At 43.0% G+C, this 23782-nt stretch overlaps 1 protein-coding gene across 1 annotated transcript in view; it reads left to right on the top strand.

Annotated features, from left to right (window-relative positions):
* PDZD2 (PDZ domain containing 2) overlaps positions 1-23782 on the top strand; it is a 137432-nt gene extending 113650 nt beyond the window's left edge. Inside the window, exons 14-24 of the mRNA XM_068423482.1 lie at positions 2840-2921; positions 3895-3998; positions 4764-4932; positions 6090-6880; positions 7984-8128; positions 10116-13725; positions 14402-14519; positions 17788-17889; positions 19859-20129; positions 22082-22216; positions 23616-23782. Coding sequence (XP_068279583.1) covers positions 2840-2921; positions 3895-3998; positions 4764-4932; positions 6090-6880; positions 7984-8128; positions 10116-13725; positions 14402-14519; positions 17788-17889; positions 19859-20129; positions 22082-22216; positions 23616-23782 — 5694 coding nt within the window. The remainder of the gene's footprint in view (positions 1-2839; positions 2922-3894; positions 3999-4763; positions 4933-6089; positions 6881-7983; positions 8129-10115; positions 13726-14401; positions 14520-17787; positions 17890-19858; positions 20130-22081; positions 22217-23615) is intronic.

The following is a 23782-nucleotide window of genomic DNA, read 5'->3' as shown; positions in this document are numbered from 1 at the left end:
TGAGTCTTGCTGTCGGGAAAGCAGCAAATGAAGAATATTGGATTTTTCTCTCTATGGCATGTATTGTGCAAGAAGTCAGGATTGCAATGATGCCTTCCACTTTTGTAAGTTATAGCAATGCTGGACTGTCCCTGCTGCTTTTCACTTAGTCACCCACTGATCAAATGCAATTTTCCTGGAACTACTTGACTGAAGTGTTCCCATCTTTCTCGGTACTTGGACCAAGTGGCAACACAAATATGGCACAAGTCCTCTTCCTCCTAAAAGTTATTTTTCACTTAGTTTGTCTTTGAGTAGAATATAATTTAGGGCCAGGAATATAAACATCAACAGATTGAACTGATCAACTATAATAAAGCAGTAGGAATACTGTTTTTAAAAAAGTAAAATCTATCCAAAGATCAAAGTTTTCCTTCAGGAATTAAAACATGGGAATCTGGAATGTACTGCTACTATGAAGTCTGTGCAAGGGCAATTTGGAAATAAGGCTGTATTTACAAAGTGAGTATTTTCAAGCAATTTTTAAAAATTGATGATAGAAGATAAAAGCCTTTTAACCAAGCTATAGGGAATAACAACTTCTTTTATTTCAATATTTCAAAGAATTTCATGAGTGTACAAAACCTTCCTGTTTAAACAGGAATGAAGCTGTAAAAATATTTGCATTAGTGGGTCTAGAGAGCTCTGACTTTTGAACTCGTAACTACAAATGGAGGCCTTAATAAATCCGTATCTAGGAGAACTCAGGTTTCTTATTTTATAATGAATTGTGTATTTTCTGCTGAATCAAATATACAAACAATAAACAAATAGGGGTCTACTGCCCAGAGTTTATTATCATTGCTGCAAGGTCTTGTGCTGCTAAAAAGAAAGAGGCTATGGTTCTGTTAGTTAAAGGTAAGCATGGAGCGGGTAAGAATTGGGCTTATAGCCTAAGATAACAGTATTTCTAGGGAGTCTGTATGCTGTGCTGAACCAGCATGATGGTTCGATTTGATTGCATTATTAAGGCATATAGACTTTCTGGAGAATCTATGAGCATGAAATAAAAACTGCACGGTGTGGAGCCTGCCCTCTCTCCTCTGTTCTTCGTCTTGCTGTGGTGGTGTCTTGAAAGCCGGTGAGTGACCTGAGCAGGTATCTACTGAGAAGAAGAACGGAGTTAAGCTAATCGCTTGCTGTTACTCAGTAACAGAGGGAAACTATTAAGTGGCTCCTATTACAGTTTTCCATAAGTGATATTTAAAATGACAACAAATCCTTTGCCAAGAAATGCTAAGAAAAGCTAAAAGTTGAGCTGGAGAGACCCTAAAGCATTTTTTTCCTCCCAGGCAGTATTGAGTCCACAATCCCTCATAGCTGGATCTCTGAAAGAATGTCCATATGGGGACCCATATTTATTGTTATGACACTGTCACCCTTTTTCTGACAGCACTGGGGGATCTACAGAAGTGTGTGTGGTATTTTATTTTATTTTATTTTATTTTATTTTATTTTATTAGCTCTTAATAATATCTCAGCCTGCAGATTGTAGTTAGGAATTAGCTTGTCCCTCTCCAGTTTGATCTGCCTGAGGCACAGAGGATGCTAAAAATCAAAACTGGCAGAGCTTGCCAGAGGTGTGGATTTTGGTTAGCTTTAAACAAATACTGCAGTCTGCCCAGCACCTAGTTTTACTCTTGGGACATCTTGTACCCAAAAGTTTGTGTAAAGGTTCTGGAGCATACTCTCAGGGCTTGGTCTGTGTCCTGTAGAAACTCTCTGTGCCCCAGGAGCCTGGAGGCTTTTGCTTTGCTGTAAGGTCATGCCACAGGCTGAAAACAGAGATGTATTTCTACAAAAGCTCCTGTTGTTTTAGACATTTTTGTACTTAATGTCTCATTTTATGACACAAAAGGTCCACAGTACATTTTGTTGCTGAATGTGTTCACTTCGGTGTTTTCATGTACTTCCAAGAGAAATACCACAAAATTTTCTTCCTTCTTGTTATTCTGAGTGAATGTGGCATTTAAACTATGTTTAAACTGCTGAGTTTGCTTAGGAATCTTTCAAATCTACATGGTTCAGAAAGCTTCAAGTTTCTAGTCTCTATTTATGCTGAATTTTAATTCATGTAAAGCAATGTGTATAGGAATTATTTTCGACAGAATTAACTTGCTTTCTGTTTTTAAATATATATTCCTGCAGACTAGTTGTTCCTGTTACAAAATTATATGGAGTTTTCCAGTAATAAGAATTAAGTGCATGGCAGCAATTCAGGACAAATTAGCAAATATGGTAAACCAGTATTTATTCTTAAACCGGAAAAAAACATTAATTAACAATTACTGACTTAGGTTTTCTTTTTAAAAGCAAGAAGAAATGAAAATAAAAAAGACAGCTTATATCTTGGGAAGTCTGGTATTCTTCCGGTAGGTTAAGTGTAGAATATCTTCTGTTGCTGATGTATGCTTGTACAAAGCAGTCTTTGTCTATTTTAAAGTAATATTTTCTTGATAAATCAATGTACAGCACTTAATTGAGTTGAAATTGTGCTGTAATGGCTTCATTTGATTTCTTTAAGTCTGGTACTGTTTTATTTGTTTGCATAATGTGGCACTTGGATGTGGTCTTCATGAAGTCGGCAGGCTTCTGCCTCCTGGTTTCTGCGGGAGAGTGGCACGGCATGAGTCTGAATCAGGGGACCAGGACTTAGGAGCAGTCAACTAGGTTTTCTTTACTGCATCTTTAAAAATAGTACCATATCTGAAATTAATCATGTATTTGTAGTGATAAGTGGTCAGACTTTCATCTTCATTTCATCTACCCAGTTTGATCTCTGTCTTCCATTTGACTTTAGGTTTCTGAGCAGGAGATGGATGAAGCAATTGCACGTACTACCCACCGAGAGAGCAAGGATGCCAGCTCCTCTCACGTCACAGGTAGCAGCATGTTCTCTCCTAATGTTTCTCCTTTTCTAGATGCAGGAACATTTAAGATGTGCCCTTGGGTTCCCCAACATCAATATCTTGAGGGCCCTTAAAACGGAAGAACAGTTTGGGGGATGTAATCGCTCTGTCCACTACAGAAATTTTAGCAAAAACATCCACTTCAGATGGATCAACTGTATAGCTCATGTTACTTGCTTTGTTTCGCTAGGCTGCCATGATCTGAAAATAGGATTGCCAGGAGGTGGTTCCTCTATGCTTTCTTCAGGATGAATGGGAAGGGCAATGTCCTGGTAGGGAAAGGACAGGAGGAATCAATTCCATCTGTGTACAGTTATCCATGTAGATGGCAAAAACAAAACAAAACAAAAAGATAAAGTATTGATGTGTCCATTTGAAAAAGTCCAGATGTTGCATACTGGACTATGTGTTTTAACTGCATTTTAATCTTTGGGGTCATGTCAAAATGTGTGCTCTGGCATTTGTCTGACGTTCTTTAACTCCAGACTTAGTATTTCCTCAAATCTCACAAATAAAAGCAAACTCTTGGCAGAGTGACTGGTAAGGTGATTTTTAGACAGAAATGTTAGATTTGTAACTATCGTCTTTGTGTCTGTGTCAGCTAAGACCTTTTTTGAAGTAGACCTTGCCAGTGGCTCCTAATTTGTCTTTTGAGGTTGCACCTAGACAGGAGCACGCTCCAGTGGGTGAGGGAAGCCATCTCCTGCTCATCTCTTGTTCATAGCTCTATCTTGGGCCTGGCTGGCCTAATGTGTCTCTGTGATAACGTTTCGCATGATCCGAAGCAGAGCTTGTGAAATGTTAAATAAATCTCACTTTAGGAAAGCAATTCAGATAATAAGTGGGATTAAATGCTGCCCCCAGCTCAGAAAGTGAATGAGGAGCTTTTTTGGATATATGGACCGCAACTTCAATTTCTGGCATCTAACTAAGCTGTGTTTAACAGGAGCTGTACAAAAAAGCCCATCTCCTAATGTGAAGGCAAAACAAGGAGAGACCTCATCTCCCCTCAGCTGGACTATGAAACGCTTCCTGGAGCCAACAAGCCGGGTAAAAAAAATAGATGCAATAAATACAGCGTCTGCTTCAAATTCAGCTTTTCCTGAAGCTCTTACTTGATCAAGGAGTTCAAAACCAAACCTCTATGCTCCTTCCCTGTCACATGGGCTCCATAAAAGGTTTTGTTTCTTGCATGACACGTTTAAATCATGACGGCAGCAAGCTCCTGTTCGTCTGTGTGGCTGTAGCCTTTGGGAGCAATGTGCAGAGCATGGCAGAGAAAGCTGTGGGCTCCCACCTCCTGCCATCTCAAAGGTGCCCCTGCTCTGTGGGGCACAGAGATGGAGTCAGCAGGAGAGACCTGAGCCTATGGGCAGAAGGCTGTGCGCTTTGTCTCTTTATATAGACATTGCAGTGGAAAAGTCCCTGGTTCTCCTGGGAAAGCCAAAGAAGCCATACAAACAGTGTCCAGAAGTACAAACCCTTCCCTTCTCTCAGTGCAGAAGGTGTGTAAAGGGAATTACACAAGTGAATGGTTTCATCCCTTGTTTCTGCGTTGAACCACATCTGCAAAGTAGCAGGATTTGAAATCCTTTTTTATATATTACACTGGCTAAAAATGTATTGATGTGCAGCATTTCAGCTGTCCCAGTTTGACAGTTAGGCTCTCGATATACTGACAAGTCCTCTATTTTAAAAATGGGCTTTAAGCTTCCTTTATTGACACGGCGATGTGAGTGGAGTTTGTGGTGCTTGCATGCAGACAGGGACTTTAAGCACTGATGACAGCCGGTCACCAGGCTCACTTCTTTTCAGCAGGGATCTGTCAGCTCCGAGGCAGAGCTTTCCCAGTACTTCTCGCATGACGGTACGAGCCAGCTCCCATTTTCTGATGCTGTAACCGGCTCGTACGATGGAGAGCAGCTCCGTCAGAAGAACAGAAACAGTTTGTTGGATGATGGCTCTGTTCTTCCTGGCAATCTGAGTAAGTGACAGAAATGTGTCTGGTCATTTGGCTAATGAGGGGGGAGTCACTCAGCGCTGGTTTACTTTACAGGAGAGCTATGGTGATTCCTGTGCTGGTAAGAAGTGCCTGGCAGTGTAGTGCAAGCCAGTGCTGATCATATGAAATTCTGGAAAATGGACGGGGTTTACAACAATGCACATAAATGCCTGTTTCTGTGGTATTTTGTCCAAATTGCTGCTCTGGTTATGTGAAAATGACTTTATTTGATTGGTTTGGCTGAAACTAGATTGACAGCACTGCAGGGTTTTTTCCAAATGACTGATGATCATCTGATTGATTACGTTTAAATGAAAATGTTCGTAGCTATCTCAAATACACAATTTCAAAATGTCACATATAGCAGCATAAAAACAATCAAATGTTCAATTTTACATCACATACTTTGCATATGTGTCTTTCTTCCCATAGTAATTGACTGAAAGAATCTTGCATTTTCTTACTGATATGCACCTGATTTCAAATTCAAAGGACATTACATTTGTTCTCCCTTCCCTGTGCTGCTCAAGTAATGTCTTTGTCTACAGCTTATTTTTCTCTGGAAATTCATTATTTAATGCTTAAAAGCATTTTTACATTTTAAAAACCCCACAAAACAAAGCAAAACAAAAAAACTTTCTACAAAATAATGCAGTTCTTTCTAAGAAGGATATGGAAAGAGTTCTTGGGTTTATTAGTCTTCAATTTGAAACTGATTGCCATGTGCTTGTGTCTTTGTTCGGGAAAGCATTTTTTTACTCTCTGTAAGTTGATGCAGGCAGTCCTGACCATAGATTTAAGCAAAATGTGAAAAAAATTCTGTTGTTTAAAGTAAAATACACATGTGAATTTGCATCCTTTTCTTCTTTGGGTCACAGTCATAATTTAGAAATAAACTGAAAATAGAACAGATGTGCCATGAACTGATCTCAGGAATTACCCATAAATTGTGGAGCTATCTGCCATCCCTCTTGCTGTTTACTGTAGTTAGAGAGAGGACATGAAAAACCTGCTTTTTGCTTTGTGAGAAGAGGTTAGGCTTCCCCAGCAAAGAGGGACACATTACTCTGCTGCAGTTTGATGCATGGTATTAATAATCATCTGTAAATGCAATTAAAGTATAACTTTTTTTTTTCTAGCTGCTAGAGAAGCAGGAGTGGCAAAAGCAAATGGTCTGGCTTCTCCAACTAGTGGGAGATCGTCTGGCCTTCACAACAAGCACGTGGAGTCTGTCCGACCTGGCATCCTCAGTGACAGCCCCAAATCTGCCCGCAGCCCCTTTCATCGGCAGAGGAGGGTTGTTTTCTATGATGGTGATGTTAGTGATGACGATGAAAGTTCCCACTTGCAAAGAAGCCACAGGGCCAAGAGCCAGGAGGATGCTGGCTTTGCCATTACAACCTCGTCTGTGGAAACAGATGATGAGAGCCAGGACAGCGAGTCACCTAGATATAGTGGCACAGAGACGTCTTCCCCTGTCTTCAGCAACTCCGTGGAGTCTGCAGACAGCACGCTGGAGCACACTGACTCTCCTTTCTTCCCCATCATAGCATTTGATTACTCAAGTGTGCCTGAAGTTCGTCTTGGCAGCCTGAGTTTGAAGGAGCTCCGGGAAGCACAACTTGAATCTAAGAGATCGCCAAAACTTGAGCACAGAGCAGTCACGAGAGTGAAAAGCATGATGAGCACTGAGTGCCGAAGCCTTCAGAGACAGAGGACGGAGGAGCATGGCTCTTACAACAAGCCTGTTGCGAGGACGCTCCCTCACAGCAAGAAGTGTGAACCACACGACGGGGCTGGGCAGGGCCAGAGTGAAATCGTCACACTGGTTCGCAATGAGCATGAGTCATTTGGCCTGGATTTGGAAATCCAGGCCATGCCCTTAAAGGTTGTTGTCACAGGGCTGCGGCCAGGTGGAGCAGCAGAAATGGTAATTTTTTAATTTGGGTTGCCTTGTTGTGATTTGCTTTCACTTTGCAGGGGTTAATAATAATAATAATAATATAATAATAATAATAATAATAATAATAATAATAATAATAATAGAGAGTAAGTGCACGGGAGATGTTTGTCTCTGCTGGGCAAAACATCTCATCCCATATTGTTCTGAAGCTGCTGTTAAATGAAATGTTTCTGATTCAGAAGTGTACCCTGGCTGATTCAAAACTAAGAAAGTCAAGAGGCAGATCTGCTGAGATGGACTCATCCCCATTCATAGTCACAGTTTTGAGGGAATACTATTAGTTTCCTTTCTTTTTACTAGGGGCAAATACAAAATAACTAAATTCTGATGGAAACAATGTTTATTAAGCTCTGTTATTTTATGTGTACATATTCCTGTGTTATACAAATCTGGTACCAGGAAGCTGTAGGTGCTGGCCAGGTTTGCCAAGCATAGTACCAGTAACACATTGCTCTTCTGCATCTCATACATGCACATACTAGTGTGGATACTTGCTTCATGCTGGATGTGGAATTGCTGATCTAGATGCACAAGTGCAGAAAGAGGAGGGAGGATACTCTGGTGTACAAAGCTGGGTGTAGCATTTTTAATCTAGTTAGTGCCTACTCGGCACTACTTAGAGGGGATGTGTTGTAGCAGTTTGAAGTTATTTAGTTGTTTAGGAGAATTCCGTTGGTCCAATGGCAGGTTGTGACCAGGAATATAATTCATACATGAAAGGCAAAAATGATAGACGACGTTGCAGTCCTGAAGAAGCTAGGGCTGATTCATCCCAACTCATTTAAATGAAGTGGGCTATGTCCTCCATCCTGATACTGATCTCTCAGAGAAACCAGCAGCTCTTTTGACCTTCCTGTTTGAGACTGATTATTAATTCCTCTCCTGGCAAAATCACAGTCTGCTCTTTATTTACATGTTGGCAAACTGACAGCAATGGTACCTCTGCTCTGCAGTGATGTGAAATAGGGAATGTGGCTCATAAGCCATTAATTGCTTCCCTGCAATCTTTGCCCCTGTGGCAGGGCTTCTGATGTATATTTATAATTTCCTTAAATCTGTCATTGCATCAGGGATCAATGGGCAAGATGGCTGTAGGAGATGAGATTACCACCATCAACAGCATCCCAGTCAGCAAGATGACGTACGAGGAAATCTGCTTGCTTATGCAGTGTCTTCCCACGTCTGTAACCCTGGAGATCCAGAAAGCAGCATCAGGTGAGAAAGTAGTGTTGCTTTTGTGCCATCTATTCTGAGTACCAGTGAAGAAAATTCCCTTGGATCAGCTGGATCTGATCTTCCACTGCCCCAGCTTCCCACATTGATTCAGATTAAAAACAGGGGGTACATTTTGTCCGCGTTGGTAAGGCAGGCAAAGCACTTCATCACCAAACCAGGCTTCGTAGCACCACGATGAGGGGAGCAACCTACTCCTGTATGAAGCATTCAAAACTCCCACTTAATAGTATGTCCCTCCTGCCAGCATTTGCAGAGGTCTGAGTCATTTCATGCAGACCTGGAGCTAACTCGTCAGTGGCCCTGTCCTGACAACCTGTTTTACTGCTGTGCCTGTTCAGTAAATATATTGACCCTTTATAAGGGTCAATAAGATAATAAAAGCCTCTTTTCTTTCTTTCTTTCCCTTTTGTGTGTCAGGATTCTCTAATGTGCAGAAAGATGAAACAGAAAATCCAAGAAAACTAGAATCTTATCAAAATGTTTATTTGCAAGTTTCTTATAAAAAGTTTTCTAGTTTGAACTGAAATATTTGATACCTCCTTAGTTTCTGCTCAGGGCTGATTTATGCTGTTACAGCAATATATGTATCCCCACAGACTGTACAAATTATGTGGTGTGGAAATGAGAGTTTGAAAAAGAAAAGCATACTTTTCAAATTCAGGAAGAACATAATATTTTGCTTCGTTCTAGCTTATGATCTTCTTCATGTACCTATTAATACCTGCGAGCCTAAAGTGCTTCCAGATGCTTCAGTTCCAGTTGTTCTGTAAGGAATTCCTGGCTTGGCAGAGTCCTGGTCTTGTTTCATTAGATTACTGTGGCTTTTGCAGACTAAAAGGATTGGAGTAGGGGCACGTTGGCACTCCGTTATCAGGCAGCTCTTCTGCTTTACCCTCGCCCTTCCCCAGTGGCAGAGAAGAGGGTCTCTTCAGTGTGTGATCCAGCATGCTGAAGCAGGGCAGTACTTCAAATCCTAACCTGACTGCTTCAAATTGCTCTTCTGAGATGTCTTCCCCTTTGTTGACTCCAGAAGGAACCTGCACTTCTTAACATGAGTACCTAAATTAAGTGGCATGGATAATCCTGCAGGTTTGTTCAAGGATTAGAGAGATGTGTTGGCACGTTTGAATGAGCAGGAAAGGATGCTGACTCTGTGAATACACCTCTTCTTCTCCATGCACTTTCTGGGCCTCATCTAGTAGTAACTGGCCTCTGGAAGGCGGCTTGAATGGGGACACGTGTCCCAGAAGCAACGTAGAAAGGTGCAAGCAGATGCTTTGCGTGAAGGGATGAAAACTGAAGAGCTGGAGAAATGGGTGAGCAGGAATGTGTCAGAGTGCAGCAGTGACAGGGAGCACAGTGTTTAACCCAAGAGTGGGTTAAACATGTATTGGAAGCAAGGAAAAGTCTGTGCCAGAAATCCTGTAAAGCCCATATGCTTAATGCGTGTATAACATCACCCATGCATGTCACATTAAACACCTGCAGAAGTGCCGAGAGGATCAGAGTCAAGTTTTTTATGCACAGCTCATCACTGTGTTACCTGTTCACCTTTGTTTGCTATGCCAGGGCTTTGTGTACTCTCTGCAATCTATTGGAGACATCTTCGATCAAACGAGTAATGAGAAAGGGGTATTGCTCAGCCTGACTTACTGCACACTGACATTTTGGTAGTTGGCTGCTTGATTGCTGAAACTTCAAAGATCAGAATTAAACAGATCATGAATACTCACCTTGGATAAGTGGATTGCTCCCTCCTGTGTGCTACTCAGATGCACAGGGTTATGATTAATTAGAGTTGTTGTAAACATCATTACAGAAGTGCAGGAGTGCAGAGCAAAAGGCAAACGTAGTCTGACGACGTGGGTATCTATTTTTGTAATAAAGCCTGGTGTTTTGTATATCACTTCCTATATCTGACAGGATTTTGCTTTTTTTTATTATTTTTCTTTTAATCATGATGCAGCTCTCAGCAGATTTACAAACCTCATCCTGTCTCCGGGGGTAGACAGTCAAAATCAGGCTGATGTCAACAGCATCCTCGCAACTGAGGAAGAACCGAGTGCTGGGAAGCGAGAAGGAGCAGGTTTGCAGAATGCTGGTGGAGGGTGCGCGGTGGAGAGAACAACACTGCCACCTGATGCCACGAGCAAAGACGTGCAAAGAGGTACCACGAAAAGCAGCCGCGCCGAGGACTGCGCTGCCATCCCTGTCACTGACATCGATGACTTGCTCAGCCAAATGGGCGCTCCCCAGAGCAGGGCTTCGCGCACCCCGTCGCGAGCGGAAAGCCCCCTCCGAGATGAGTACACCACGATGTGCTGCTGTGGGACTGACGAAGGCTGTCCCGGATCTGAGCTGCGGCCAGCCAAGGAGGAGCTGCTGGAAAAACCTGTGAATTGTGGAGCTAATGCACAAGGGGTTTTGGGGCTGGCTGTGTTGGATTCCATTAACACAGGCAAACTTTTTACTGTGAATAAAAACTCTTTAAATAACTATTCTAGGAATTTTAGCAGTTTAAACGAGGATGAGTTGCCTGCAGCAAACTCTCTGGAAGGTAAGAGAAGCGACCCATTTCCAAAGTCTATGTATGGGGCTGCGGAGGATTCTCACTCGGACGCAGAGTCTGTCACAGAAACCTTTGACAGTGCTAATGAGGTGCTGCTTGGGCAGTGCCATCCTGCTAATGCCCCTGCAGTCTGTATTGTAATGGAGTCGGATGAGGAGCAAATTGAGATTTGTTGCATGAACGATGAGCCGCAAAAGACCACACAGGAGCAGCATCTCACGTCTGCAACAAGCTCATCCTCTCTGTCCCCGCTGCACCCTTGCGGCGGCAAAGTTTTGCAAACTGAGGGCTGTGCAACGTGTGGGTCACTGGAGACAAGCATCAACAAACTAGGCTTGGAAGATCATGGTGGTCCCACTCCATGTCACTCACAGTGTTCAGAAGCGTCCTCTGCATCCTTGTGTTCTCCTTCCTCAGTTTTCCTGCCAGAAAAAGACATCCTAAAGAATTCAGTCAGTATCCCTGAAGTTTACTCTTTCTGTAACAATGGTGCCTTAACTACAGAAGAACAGATGGGTTCGGGGAGCAGTAACGGACATATGAAATGCCGTGAATCCATTGAAGAGGAAGGATCTCTGAACTGCAAAACGATAAACTTTTGCTCTGCTAGAAATATCAATGGCTTGGAGAACAACTTGCTTGAGAAGGAAGGATGTCATGATGAGCAGAGATCCAAATCTGAAAGCGAGACGGTGGTTGGTGACTGTAATCATGCTGTTAGTTACTGCTTAATGAAGAAAGAAACGAACGATTTGTCCAGCTTCTCTAAAACAGACAGCAATCATGTGAATGCATCGTCAAGAGCAATATCACTCAGGTCTCCCTTTCCCACTAGATCTAAAGATCCAAAGGCTAATACAACTCATGACTTGCCAGGGAAAAATGAGAAAATTAACTCTGTGATTTCAGGAAGGACTTCAAATGGAAAAGTCCAAAGCTCAGGCACAAATCACTGCAAAGGAGCTGCAGTACCGCACAGCCCATCCTTGCAAAGAAAATCCTGTCAGGAGTCTAAGGGAATGGCACAAAAAAGTATAACGGACACCCTCTTAAATAACCAGAAGGCCAAAGCAGGACCAAAGCTAAAAGGGTTCACCACCAAAAGCAAAGCAAAGGCAAATTCAGATTCTTCTGGCATTAATCCTACCAAAGTCAGTGGGGCTGATCAGAAAAGGATTTCTGTTTCTCCACAGCTGTCACCTAAACTCCTGGGGAAGAAAACACCATTGTCCCGTAATTCACCTACAAACCCAGATCCTGGCAAGAACATTTCAGCAGCTTCAAGGACTCTGAAGTCAGAGCTAGAAAATAAACCATCGCTGGTCATTTCTGAAGATTCACTTCTGCCTCTCCTGAATGGCACCGGCAGCCCAACGGCAAGTGGTGAAATTAAGTGTGGCTGTGAGGAGCTAACAGACCTGCAGCAGGCATGGGGAAAGCCAAAAGAAAGGCAAGTTTCCATGCAGCCTGTGGTGTGTCAGGGTAAGGGTGTTAAGGTAGATGATTTCAGAGCCAGAGACGGTCAGTCCAAAGTCACTTCATCTCCTCAGGGGATATCAAAAGTTGAGGATGTGAAAGAGGGGACTGAGAAGCCTGGAGCAGGCCTGAACACAATCAAAAGCATCTATAGTGCAGATGACCTTAGGCAATTAGATCTGCAAAATGCAGGACCATCTGCTGGAGGCTCTTCTTCGTTGAGGTCCCCTTCGGTTCAGCAGGAGCAGCTGGAAGGGCAGGAGATTCAGCGCACTTTCATTGAGGTGAAGCTTTCCTCCTCATCATCCTCTTCCTCCTCCTCCTCTGCCTCTTCCTCACCAGCATCGTTTTTGCAGCTGCCATTGCTGGACAAAACAGAAGAGGCCAACGCAGAAGTGCCTCAGCTCACTGGGGAGATGGGGACCATGCAGGATTTCTTGAAAGTGGATGCCACCGGAGACAGAAATCTCTATGGCTTGTCGAAACCTGTGACGAGGACTTACTCGATGCCGGCTCAGTTATCAGGTCACTTGAGGGAGGACTGCCGTGTTGCAGATGTTCATCCTGTTCAAGGACCTCAGGGCCATGCTGCAGAGGAGAAATACCCCCAGGCAGCAACGGGGATGTTAAAGATGGTCCATCTCAACCTGGCAAATGGCCAGAGTGGGAAGGAGCAGGCATACGCCTCCAAAAGCACCCAGAGGGTCCATGACACGTCGCCCTCAGCCAGCAACATTAGCTGCCCTGTCACCGATAAGCTGAGGAGCTTCAGGAGGAATTACTACTACTACGAGCTGAACTGGCCACATGAACCTACCTCATCCTTCTCCGTCAAACAGAGGATCAAATCCTTTGAAAACCTGGCAAATTTCGACCGGCCCATCGTGAAGGCCATCGATATACACTCGGCTGTGAGGTCCCCCCTCACCAGGAGGTCATGCGGTGGGATGGCCACCACAGCCAGCCCTGCCGAGACGCCGCGGGTCTTGCGGCGCAGCTTGAGCTCCTATGGCGGCAGCCCCAGCCCAGCCAATGCCACGGCCAAGTCTCCCACAAGCGCAGAGCCCACGCGTGCTGCAGAGGGAGCTTCCAAGGGGGAAGGAAATCCCCAGAGGAGCGAGGAGGGCAGCGCTGGGGCAGACGTGGCCACCTTTCGCCCCTCGGCCTCGCAGGCACGCCGCAGCCGGGGCCTGGGGCGGCCGCCGCTGTCCCGCTCCAGGGTGCGGGAGCTGAGGGCCCTCAGCATGCCCGACCTGGACAAGCTGTGTGGAGAGGGCTTCTCGGGGCTGCCGCAGCCCGCCTGCTTCAAGACAGAGCTGGAAATCACACCCCGCAGAGCCCTGGGCTTGCCCGCCCGGAGCGATGCAGCCCCGCCAGCCCGCTGCGGCCCCGCTGAGGCGGGTGGCATGGGGATGTGTGCCGGCAGCCCTCGGGACAGCGGCTCAGGGACGCCGGGCTCTGCCTCGGATGACGACGTGCTCCATGGCAGCTCTCTGGATGGGGAGCGCTCAGAAAACAGCTGGTCCATCAGGTTGGTGTGTCGGCTTTGCTGCCGCTGTTTCCTTTTCATCCCCACAAGCCTCCCCCGAGATGAAGCTTCCCCATTGTCCCAGGTCTGCCCCAAAGCACGTTTCAGCTTTGGCCCCGGCTCCCATTCCCCTCAGATTCGGGGTGCCATCCTTCATGCTCCTGATCGCTCGGAGCCGCCGTGCTGCTGTCTGGTGGCGGCCCCGCTTCAGACCAGGGTGAAAGGCTTTATCCTGGCAGTGCCGGGCTCCTTTTCTGTGTCCCCTCTTGCTGGTTTTGGTCAGTTTTTGGCCACGTTACACCACAGCAGCCGCTGTGGAGGGGAGGCTGCACAGCACTGGCTGCCAGCACAGCCTGCGGTGACAAACGAGCTTGTTGTCCTGCCAGAAGCAGTCCTCAGATGTAGCTGTCTCCTTGGTTTTGTTAATGTCTAAACCCTTGGAGAAGGAGGAGGGGAACAAAATGGGGACTGATTTTCAGAGTTATTCTTAAATTGTCTTCTCTGCCCCTTCCTATTCTCTCAGCATATACCTTTTCTTACCTCTTTTCAAGATTTCTGTTTGTTAATGAGCTGGCCCTTCATCATTTACCCTAATGCAACCTACATTGTATACCTGAAAAATATCTCTACACGGTCTAGAAATACAAAGCTGTCTTTTATATTTTTCTGTTCATTTTAGCTTGGATCAGCTGCTCGTCTCAAGCCTGGACCAGCAGAAACTGCAGTCTGTTTTGTCAGCAGTAGTACCAAAATGTGACGTCACTGCTATGCTCCAAGAAGTCAAAGCACAAGTAAAGGTAAAAACCAGAAGATAAAACTATATTATTGGCAGTATTTTTAAAGGGTTTTCTTAATGGCAGATAAAATATCTTGCAAACAGTTTCAGAGCTCCTCCAATGGTCCTGTGGTAGGTTACAGTTGATGGTAGTTTTACTAATGCTGGTTTTTGAATGCTTGCTATAAGCCCATAATAAATTTGAATGGCTTTTGTATAAGAAAGGGTATTGTTTGTCCAGTGCGAAAGCAGTTTTGAGCCACAAAAAACAGACCTGTTTTAAGTGGAGAAGCATGCTTCCATTTGAGTCATTATTACAGCTGAGAAACTCCTGGGTTTGCCAATAATTGCACATCAGAATTTAACTTTCTACCAACCATCTGAGTCAGACTCATTTTGCCCACCGTGCAGGGGAAGCTCTGCTCCTCTCTGTTCCTGGAAGCACCCGCCTTTTGCTAGGAGCTGCAACCACAGAAATTGAATTTATTTTGTTTAATGCTGAACTGGTGGCTTGCAACACCAGAAATCATCTGCTGGAGGGTTTGTAAGAGACTCCTGTGCCGTTTTTGCTCTCTTCTGTGGAAACTGGTTATTGCATTAAGGTAACCTGCTTCATTATCCAGGTGTTTAAAGAAGGCCTCCAAAGTGAAATGATTGCCAGAACATTAGTTCCCTGTTTGCAGTGTTTGTGTTTGTGTTTTTGGGATACATCCACATACTTATTAAATCAGAACAGAAGTTGATAAAATAATGACAGCACTGGAGGGAAAACTGCCATCTGGTCTGCATAACTGCTGGCTGAGTTGCATTTAGAGCGTTCCTGAGTCTTATTCACAAAGGCTGCTATTTCAAACGTAGAACAGGCTGGGGGGAACAGGACCTCCCCAAAATACCCGGCTTTACCTCCTTCCAGGGACAGCGTAGCTAAAGCTTGCAAGTCCCAAGAGCTTGTTGAGCCAAGAGCTTGGTAGGTTTACTGATATATTTAGGATTGGATTGTACTTCTGGACAAAGGAAATTAAGTGTTCTTTAAAGTATTTTGCATGAGGTCTTGGAGAGGTTATTTCTTTATGCCACTTTTCAAAGTCTAAGAACTCAAATATTTATAAAGCTGAATGCTTTTTGGAATGCACTCCTTGTCTGCATAGTTTCTTATCCATATTTAAGCCCAATATGGCATGTACGCTGGAAAATCTTATGCTAGTCAAATGCTGGATTTAAAGGTACAATAGGACAGTGCTTCATAGATACGCAATTACTGAAAAATGAGATGGACTGCCTGATTTGCACTGAGAGAGTCCCTGGGAAGAGTTTGTCATCATCTTTTGCTCTGAACTGTGCTGAATTTACTGCTAACATTTAATAAGTGCTGCTAATATAAAAACAATAAATACATTGGCATTTCATTGTTTAAATCCTTGTGACTGGTATCTTTGGCTAACAGGCTAAACAGAGGTGATCGCTGGAGGCCTTGTGTGTCCATGGTGTGGCCAAGTAAAGCACTAAGCATCCATAGCCAGGTCTCTGTGCCCCATAGTACACGTGCTGGCTGAGGACAGTATTGAGAGCTGGGGAGGGAGGAAATGCACGATCTCAGCAGTGGGAAGCCAGGGTTCAGACTGTGTTGCTGACTGGCCCAGGACGTATGATCCTCACACAGCCCTCTAACATCTGAGCCTCTGATATTTTTATTTTTTTTCTTCCACAGCGTAAGCAAATTAAGTTGTGGTAGCAAGAACTGGAAAGAACCTAACATCTTGAACAAAAAGGGCTGCTTTAGTAGTTAATGTTCAAAGATATGTGTATGTTTCCATTACCCTCACTGCACGCTGAAAGGAGCTAGCCTACATACTTAACTGATTTTATTATTTCTAGCCTAACATAAGGCTGTTTTCACTTGAGTACAGGTGAGAATGGTCTTAACAGCTACAAAAGACTGTTCAGCCCTGACTGCTCCTCTCTCCTCAAGCACTGATGGATCGGTGGTGTGGAGCAGGGTGGCATCAGTTTCTGACATTGGCTCTGTACATTAAGGGATGCCTCTAATGCAGAAAATCTTCCAGGGCCACTATTTGGCAAAAAAAGCACACAGTGAGACCAAGAGTTTGGCTGTTGTTTCATCAAAAAATGATAATAATCTGGAGTTCCCTGTGCCCTTTGAAACAAAATTAAAAGGCAAATGCTGAGTTAAAATGTTGAGTTTAGTGAACTGAATATTTAATGCTAAATAGATTAAGAGGTTGTTTTCTAATGATGTGCCATTAATTTTAGTGTTGTCAGTTTCTGGAAATGACTGATGTTGGATGGGATCCCAGGGAACAGCTGGGAGACCTGCTTTCTACTCCTTACTTCTGATGCTCTGTCCCACAGACGGTTTACTATCTCCTTGCTCCACCAAATGCCTGCTTATAGTGCTCCTTAACACCACAAAATGTGGTCTCTCTAACAGCGTCTGATTTTGTCCTAATAACCATTCAGAAGACAGCACCAGACTTACTGGATGGGACTGCTTATCTCTCATGGCACATTCTTTATTTTGGCAGCAGACCATCTCTTTGAAGAAATCAGCTTTACACCTTTGTTCTGGTGTGGAGCCAAGTTCAGCCCTTGTGTAGACCTGCACCGGTCCCTTTCCTGTGCTAGATGCTCCCATTTCCACAACAGCCCAGCTTAGTCTGGTTTAGATGACTAACAGGCTCCTTATTTCCACCTCCCAAGTGCAACAGTTTTTCCTGCTGTCCCATTTAACCTTCCAAAGCTTCAATTTGTAGCCACTGCCCCTTGCAAGATTGCCCAGCACTGCTGAGAAGAGGTTGACGCAACTGCACTGCATTACATCTTTGTAACTGCCTTTCAAGAGGAAGGAGAAATGGGATAACAAAAGCATGAGTAATTCCACGGAAAGTACAGTGCTTGGTCCAGAAAGGTGTATGGGAACTATTGAGTTTTGACTGCAAAATGTCGAGCAATGCAAAGTTGATTACAGCTTGTGAAAATTAGGCTGCTCAAGGTTTAATACCGTTTAATACCGTTCCACAATCCCAACTCTGACTTTGCCTTCTAGCCTTGAACTGAACTGCTGTCACCTGAGTTCTCCTATATGGCTGCTACTCATCAGTAGCATAAACAGAAATGGTATTTAATGTCTCCATGCCAATTCCCTCAGTTGCTTTTTTCACCTGCCATAATCTGAGAATCTGGGAATTTGTCATTTGTGTGAAAACTTGGTCTTGATCTTTGGTTTTGTTTTCTTCTCCTTCCCCTTGCCCTCCACCCCATTTTTCTGCTAGAGCAAAGAAGACACATACTTTGTAGTCTTGCACAAAGAAGAAGGAGCTGGCCTGGGATTTAGTGTTGCTGGAGGAACAGATCTGGAACAGAAATCAGTCACAGTAAGTGATGGCTGCAAGTTATTTTTTTTGCAAAGCTCACTTTAAAGCAGGCTGGTGATTAGATCAAGTGCTCGTTTATCAAGACTCACTGCAAGTCATTCAGTCATAAAACAGTGTCTCTCAGAGGCGGCTGCATTACCATCTGCAACTGAAATCACAGAGTGTCTGGGAAGCATAATTTTTTTTACAGGAGATGTATGCCAATTATGTTTTCAGTCTTTAAAAGTCTGTTACTGGATGGGATCAGCTAGATCTAAATCCTATGCATGTAAATAAAATTCTGTATGCAGTTGCAGTGCATGCAACCTTTTAGGGGAGATTTTCATTGCCAGCCCTTGAAAGTAAACTCTGTGCAGCAAAGTTTTTGAAGGATTTTGCAAATCCTGAGAGTAACTGTTTCAGACCTCAGCAAGCATTCTGGATTTCATGTCACAAATTTGGTTTGATGTTATTAAAACCTGTGGGTGGTCACTAAATGATGGTTTTTGTTTTGTTTGTTGCTTTTTTTAAAAAAAAAAAAAAAGTCTTTTACAGAATTCTGAAAGAAAGATACCGTGTGCCATTAAGTGATGTTGGTGTGTAAAAAGTGAGACCAAGCAACTTATATACTATTCAAAAAGAGATCAATGAGACAGAAAAGTCCAAGACAACCGGTGCCCTGTGTGACAATTTCTTCACACAAGTTAGGCATTTAAATTCTGCCCTGAAAGAGAGAGATCCATTAAGTGCTGAGATTAGAAGAAGGGTATGTCCTTAGTCTTTGGGGCCTGCAGCAGCCCTTGCAGGAATCTTCTGGGTTTTGCTCTTGTACAAGACCAATATAAGTAAATTAATTTTACATTAAGCAGTCACTGAGTTAGAACATGGTGACAGTCTAGGGAATGGACTCTACTTCTCTCAGTACAAAGGTTGTGTTCCCTGTCTCTGGCCCAAACACATGCAATGTCAGCTGTGAGCAAGGGGAAGGCTCAACAGTGTCCCACCCCAGAGACCTCCTCACCTAGAGACAGGGACACTACCTAAAAATATGATCTTGAGCTCCCTGAGGCTGAGTAGCTGATGGAGTCTTTCTCCTGAATGCCATTAGCTATGAGACCAAAAGAGCATCAGCTCCTGCTCTTTCCAGATCCTCTTTGTTCAGAGTGTGTAATAAAGCATGTTTCTCAGTTGGGGAGCATTTTAATGTCCTTGACCTACTGTGTTTCTGGGTCTCAGCTGGATTTAGGGTTGGCATTGGGTGCTGAGCAGCTTAGATGGGCTGTTCTGCCCACACTTGGGTGCAGAAATAAAAATGCCTAGTGAGCTTCAAGGTACTGAGGAGCTGAGCATGTAAGGGAACACAGCAGATGCTTTGGACATGACCCCTGTATTCCAGTTACCTCTTGCATTTGGGTGTCTACATCTGTCATTGAGGCTGTTATTCCAGCTTTGAATGCCTGCTTAGACTGGCTGGAAATCTGTCTCCTTGGATCTCTAAGGGTCATGGCAGGTGTCCATCTCAGCATGGCCATGCAATGAGAAGGAACAGGAGCTAAAAGGCTTCTGATTCCTCAGTGTTGGTCTGGGTATTAGGATAAATTCCTAGACAAAATGCCATGCAGAATTTTGGACACAGATTTGCTTCCTGGAACCTTTACCCAGCAGACCTAGAACTGTGTGCTGTAGCACAGGTGTGGATTTACCCTGTGTGTTACTTCGAAGTATGTTAATTGAAGACCTTTGAGGAGTTGGGTGAAAGCATAAGTGATCTGTGATATTACATTTTCTGGCTGGGTTTGGTTGTCTTTGGCTTAGATATGACCATGCATCTTTTAATAGCATCTTTTCCTCTGCTTTCCTCGCCATCCCTAACTGCAGTTCTGGGCACTAATTGCAGACTTTGGTGGGGACTCTGGGTTCACCTTGGCCTTTAGAGCACTTTGTGTCATCATAAGGTTAAAGCATCCTTAAGTTAAAATCTTTCTTGTAGGTCCACAGAGTGTTTTCAAAGGGAGTGGCGTCTCAAGAAGGGACTATTCATCGAGGAGATCTTGTTCTGTCTATCAATGGCAAGTCTCTTGCGAGCTCAGTCCATGGTGATGTCCTGAATGCTCTTCATCAGGCAAGACTGTACAAATACGCGGTCATTGTAATCCAGAAGGAAAAAGACAAAGCAAACAATTCCTCCAGACTTGAGATATCAGCTACTGGCAGAAAATGTGTGGGGTCTGGAAAGGATGTTTCCATGGAAATAGGAACAGGTATGGTCTTTGTCCAAGAACAGTTGGAAGGGTTCCCTTGCAGAGCAGACTGAAGGGAAAAATGTCCATGTGTTTTAGATTAAAAGCGTCTCTATGCCTTATGTGATTGAAGGGAGCAAATCAAATTACCTTTAAATTTTATTTGCTCTCTTTGGAGCCTGAATGCAGTTTGAGGTTTTTTTAAAAAATATCATAACTATGCAGAAACTTAGAAGGACATTTAGGGCCTAATCCAATTTCTGCTAAAATTAGTGGTTCCACATGTTCCTCCAATTCAGGATAAACTCCTTTTAAGTAATAACAGTAGTCAGTGCAAGAAAGCAAACAACCAAAAAAGAAAAGAAAAGCCAACCTCAAAGAAGACCCCAAGCTCTGCAGTTTGTTATGCATAGGGACTGCACTTGCTCTTTGTCATAGCAGATTTCATACTGTTTGTACTAAAAACATAGAAGAAATTATTTTGATATTGCATAAATGGAGCTAAGCCAAATCCAAGTCAGCCATCCGATAGGAAACTAGGGATAAATGGTTTAAGTGGAAATGTGTCAGTGGAATGGTTAAGTTCCTGTTTGTGAACAAGACAGCATTTCAGTGTGAAGGCTGCACTTGGGGTGTTACAAACAGATCTCTCAATTTTTTTTGTAGAATTAAGGCACAAAACCGTATAGTACCTGTCAGTATGCCACTGCTTCCAGAGCAGGGGATGACCTGCTTCAGTCGTGCACTGCTGCGGTGTCCCTGGGAGCGAGTGGGCAGTGGTTACAGCTTATTGCTGAGAGATTTGGTGATGTGGCTTCACCGAGCACTCAGCTCAGACCACCCCAAAACCAGGACATGGAGCTGCCACTAACCCATTTTTTAAGTCGTTGACCGTAGTCATTACTGTTTGTGGTTTTTTTTTCTGTAGCAGTTTTTATTGGTTTATGCTTTCACTGGGTTTTGTAGTACAGCTTTGTAATACAGCTTAAAAGAAATAGGAAGCACTCTGTAAATGAATGGATCGGCCTTTCTGGAATTGCTCCCATGGATATAATGTACATAATTACTTCAGAATCCCTTTCTACCCTACGCTCCTGCATCCTGCACGTTGACAAATGCAGAATATCTGCTGGGTGCACGCACTAGGGGGCAACATTATCTCATAAACAACATAGTATTGGGTTATTAAGAACATATTTCCATCCTACGAGGCAAAGCACATCTTCAAATGTTTTAGATAACATTTAAAGTTGTTTGAGATAACGGTAGCAGTAATTTGTGATAACACAGACTGCATAATTTTTACATTTGCACAGGGCAGAGGGTCCTGTTTTCCAACATTGCAGGTTTATTTTCTCCTAAGCAAAATCGTATTTTATGTCAGCTATAGCAATATAGTGTTCTAAAAATATCTGCTATGTAGGAGGCAGGATGCACCTACAGGTAATTATGGTTGTTTCCATAAATATGAGACCAGAAACAATTATTCACACTAGTGAGTGATTATAGACTTTTCCTTAAGAGGATGGAACATGTTTGTTTAATGTAATGTTTCATTCATTACTGTTATTTAAAAAGATGTGGCTCATTGAATAAGCACGTGGGAACAAATGAAAGAAAAAGAAATGCTTTCCACTCACTATTTTTGTAATTTTTCCATTATTTTGTTAATATTTAGAGTCTTTGCTAAGTTTACTAAGCTTTAATTTTGCCAAAAAAAATGCCTTGGAAGGTTTTTGTTGAACATACAAAATGAACATGTCTCTGTGCATAAATGCATTTTGTACTGCCTCCTCTTCACAGCTGCAATAATACACATCACTTCTGAGAAACTGGGTGACAACATGTTCCAGTCTGAATATGAACTGGAACTCTGAATTGCTTTGTCACTGCAGCAAAAACAAAACCAACCAAACACAACTTAAAATTTACTGTTGACTGCATAACAAGATGCTGTGTATGTTCTGTCACAGATCCAAACCTGGATATGAATGATGTCATCTGTGTGGAATTATTGAAAACCTCTGCTGGCTTGGGATTCAGTCTTGATGGTGGAAAAGCTTCCATTACTGGAGACAGGCCCTTGCTTGTAAAAAGAGTCTTTAAAGGTACTACAAGCATGCAGTGGATATTATCCCAGTTCTCCTTTTGTGCATTGGACAGACATTTTAATTCTTGGACTCAAATTTTTTTTGAAGCAAGGGTGGTTTCTGTGGCCCTCATTTATTACCACTTACTAGCCAAAGTGGTCAGTAAAACAAACTCTCCTGGGAATGGCTAGGGATTGCATTTGCTAGTAAATGTTTGTGGAGCAATATGATTTACTAAATATGATGCAGTTCCTTCCCAGGCTTGTCCACTATTCTAGACATTAAATTACAGCAGCAATATTGTATATAACAGTTTGAGAAGTTCATGCCTTATCCGATTCTCTTTTGTAAGAGGACCACGGTACAGATAATCAGTACAGTTCCAGAACACCATCCTGCATTATACCCAATTATTGAGTTTACCCTTTTTTTTGGTCTTTGTTATTTTTTTTTCTTAAATATCAACATTAGCTTTCACCAAGAATATATGATGTTTATATTCAAAAACTGCCACTCTTGGATCTTTGTTTGTCAGCAGGTAGTTAAACTTACATGAAATGTGTGTAGAAAGGAAACCTATACCACAACTATGCTGTGATTTTAATATGCCTTAGTCTGAGATTCAGTTTAGTGAAAAATATAGCACTTTCTAAACGAAACTGAAACTATCAATGAAGCTGTGGGTGTGCAGCATCTTTACAGGATTACTTTTCAGCGGTTTATTCTCTCATCAAAGAAAAATATCAAACTGATATTTCCTGAATTGCATATCAATTTCTGTGTGCATGTTTGTTTTCCCTTCTTTAGAAATTGATTCTGAGGAGCATGTTTAATTTTTGAACTTATTAATTTATATCCTTAGATACAGTTCTTTTCCTCTCCCTGTGATGGCTGATGTTGGTTAAATTATCGTTACAGAAAATATACTTTCATCAGCAGTGAAGGGTGTGCCTCTCTCTAGGAGCTGTTTCTGTCTGGTGTGTTTGTCCTAAGTTTGCTACCCGTATTTGGTTTGTTCATCCCTTTTATCTGGGTTTTACATTCTACTGCATTATCTGCTTATTACTATGTTAAAATTCCATTTGAGAAAATACATTCATGCCACATACAACCTGTATGCTCATTTTATCAACCAGGTTTTCTACAGAGATAATGTACAGCATATTACATGCACTCACGCTGCTTCCTTCAAAACCAGACATTTCTTTTTCTGAGAACAAGGATTTATCTTGATTAACATTTTCTGTGAGATGCAGCATGGGGTAGATTTCTCAAGCTGAGCTGAACATAAGTGACTTGTACTGAAATTGCCATTGTTGGGAAAAGAGTTTATTTGCTGTTCCTCACAGTGGAAAGAAAATTTTTATGGGTTTACTTTTTATTTTTTACACTGACTTTTCCCCCCTTTTGCTCCTAGGTGGTGCTGCGGAGCAATCTGGAAACATAGAAACTGGAGATGAAATTCTCGCTGTTAGTGGGAAATCATTACTTGGCCTCATGCATTATGATGCCTGGAACATCATTAAATCTGTACCAGAGGGCCCTGTTCAGCTACTAATCAGAAAACACAGAACTTCAGTATGA

The sequence above is a fragment of the Nyctibius grandis genome, chromosome Z (genome assembly GCF_013368605.1).
Source record: "Nyctibius grandis isolate bNycGra1 chromosome Z, bNycGra1.pri, whole genome shotgun sequence".
In the NCBI taxonomy this organism is placed as follows: Eukaryota; Metazoa; Chordata; class Aves; order Nyctibiiformes; family Nyctibiidae; genus Nyctibius; species Nyctibius grandis.
This window is presented reverse-complemented; position numbering and strand designations above follow the sequence as displayed.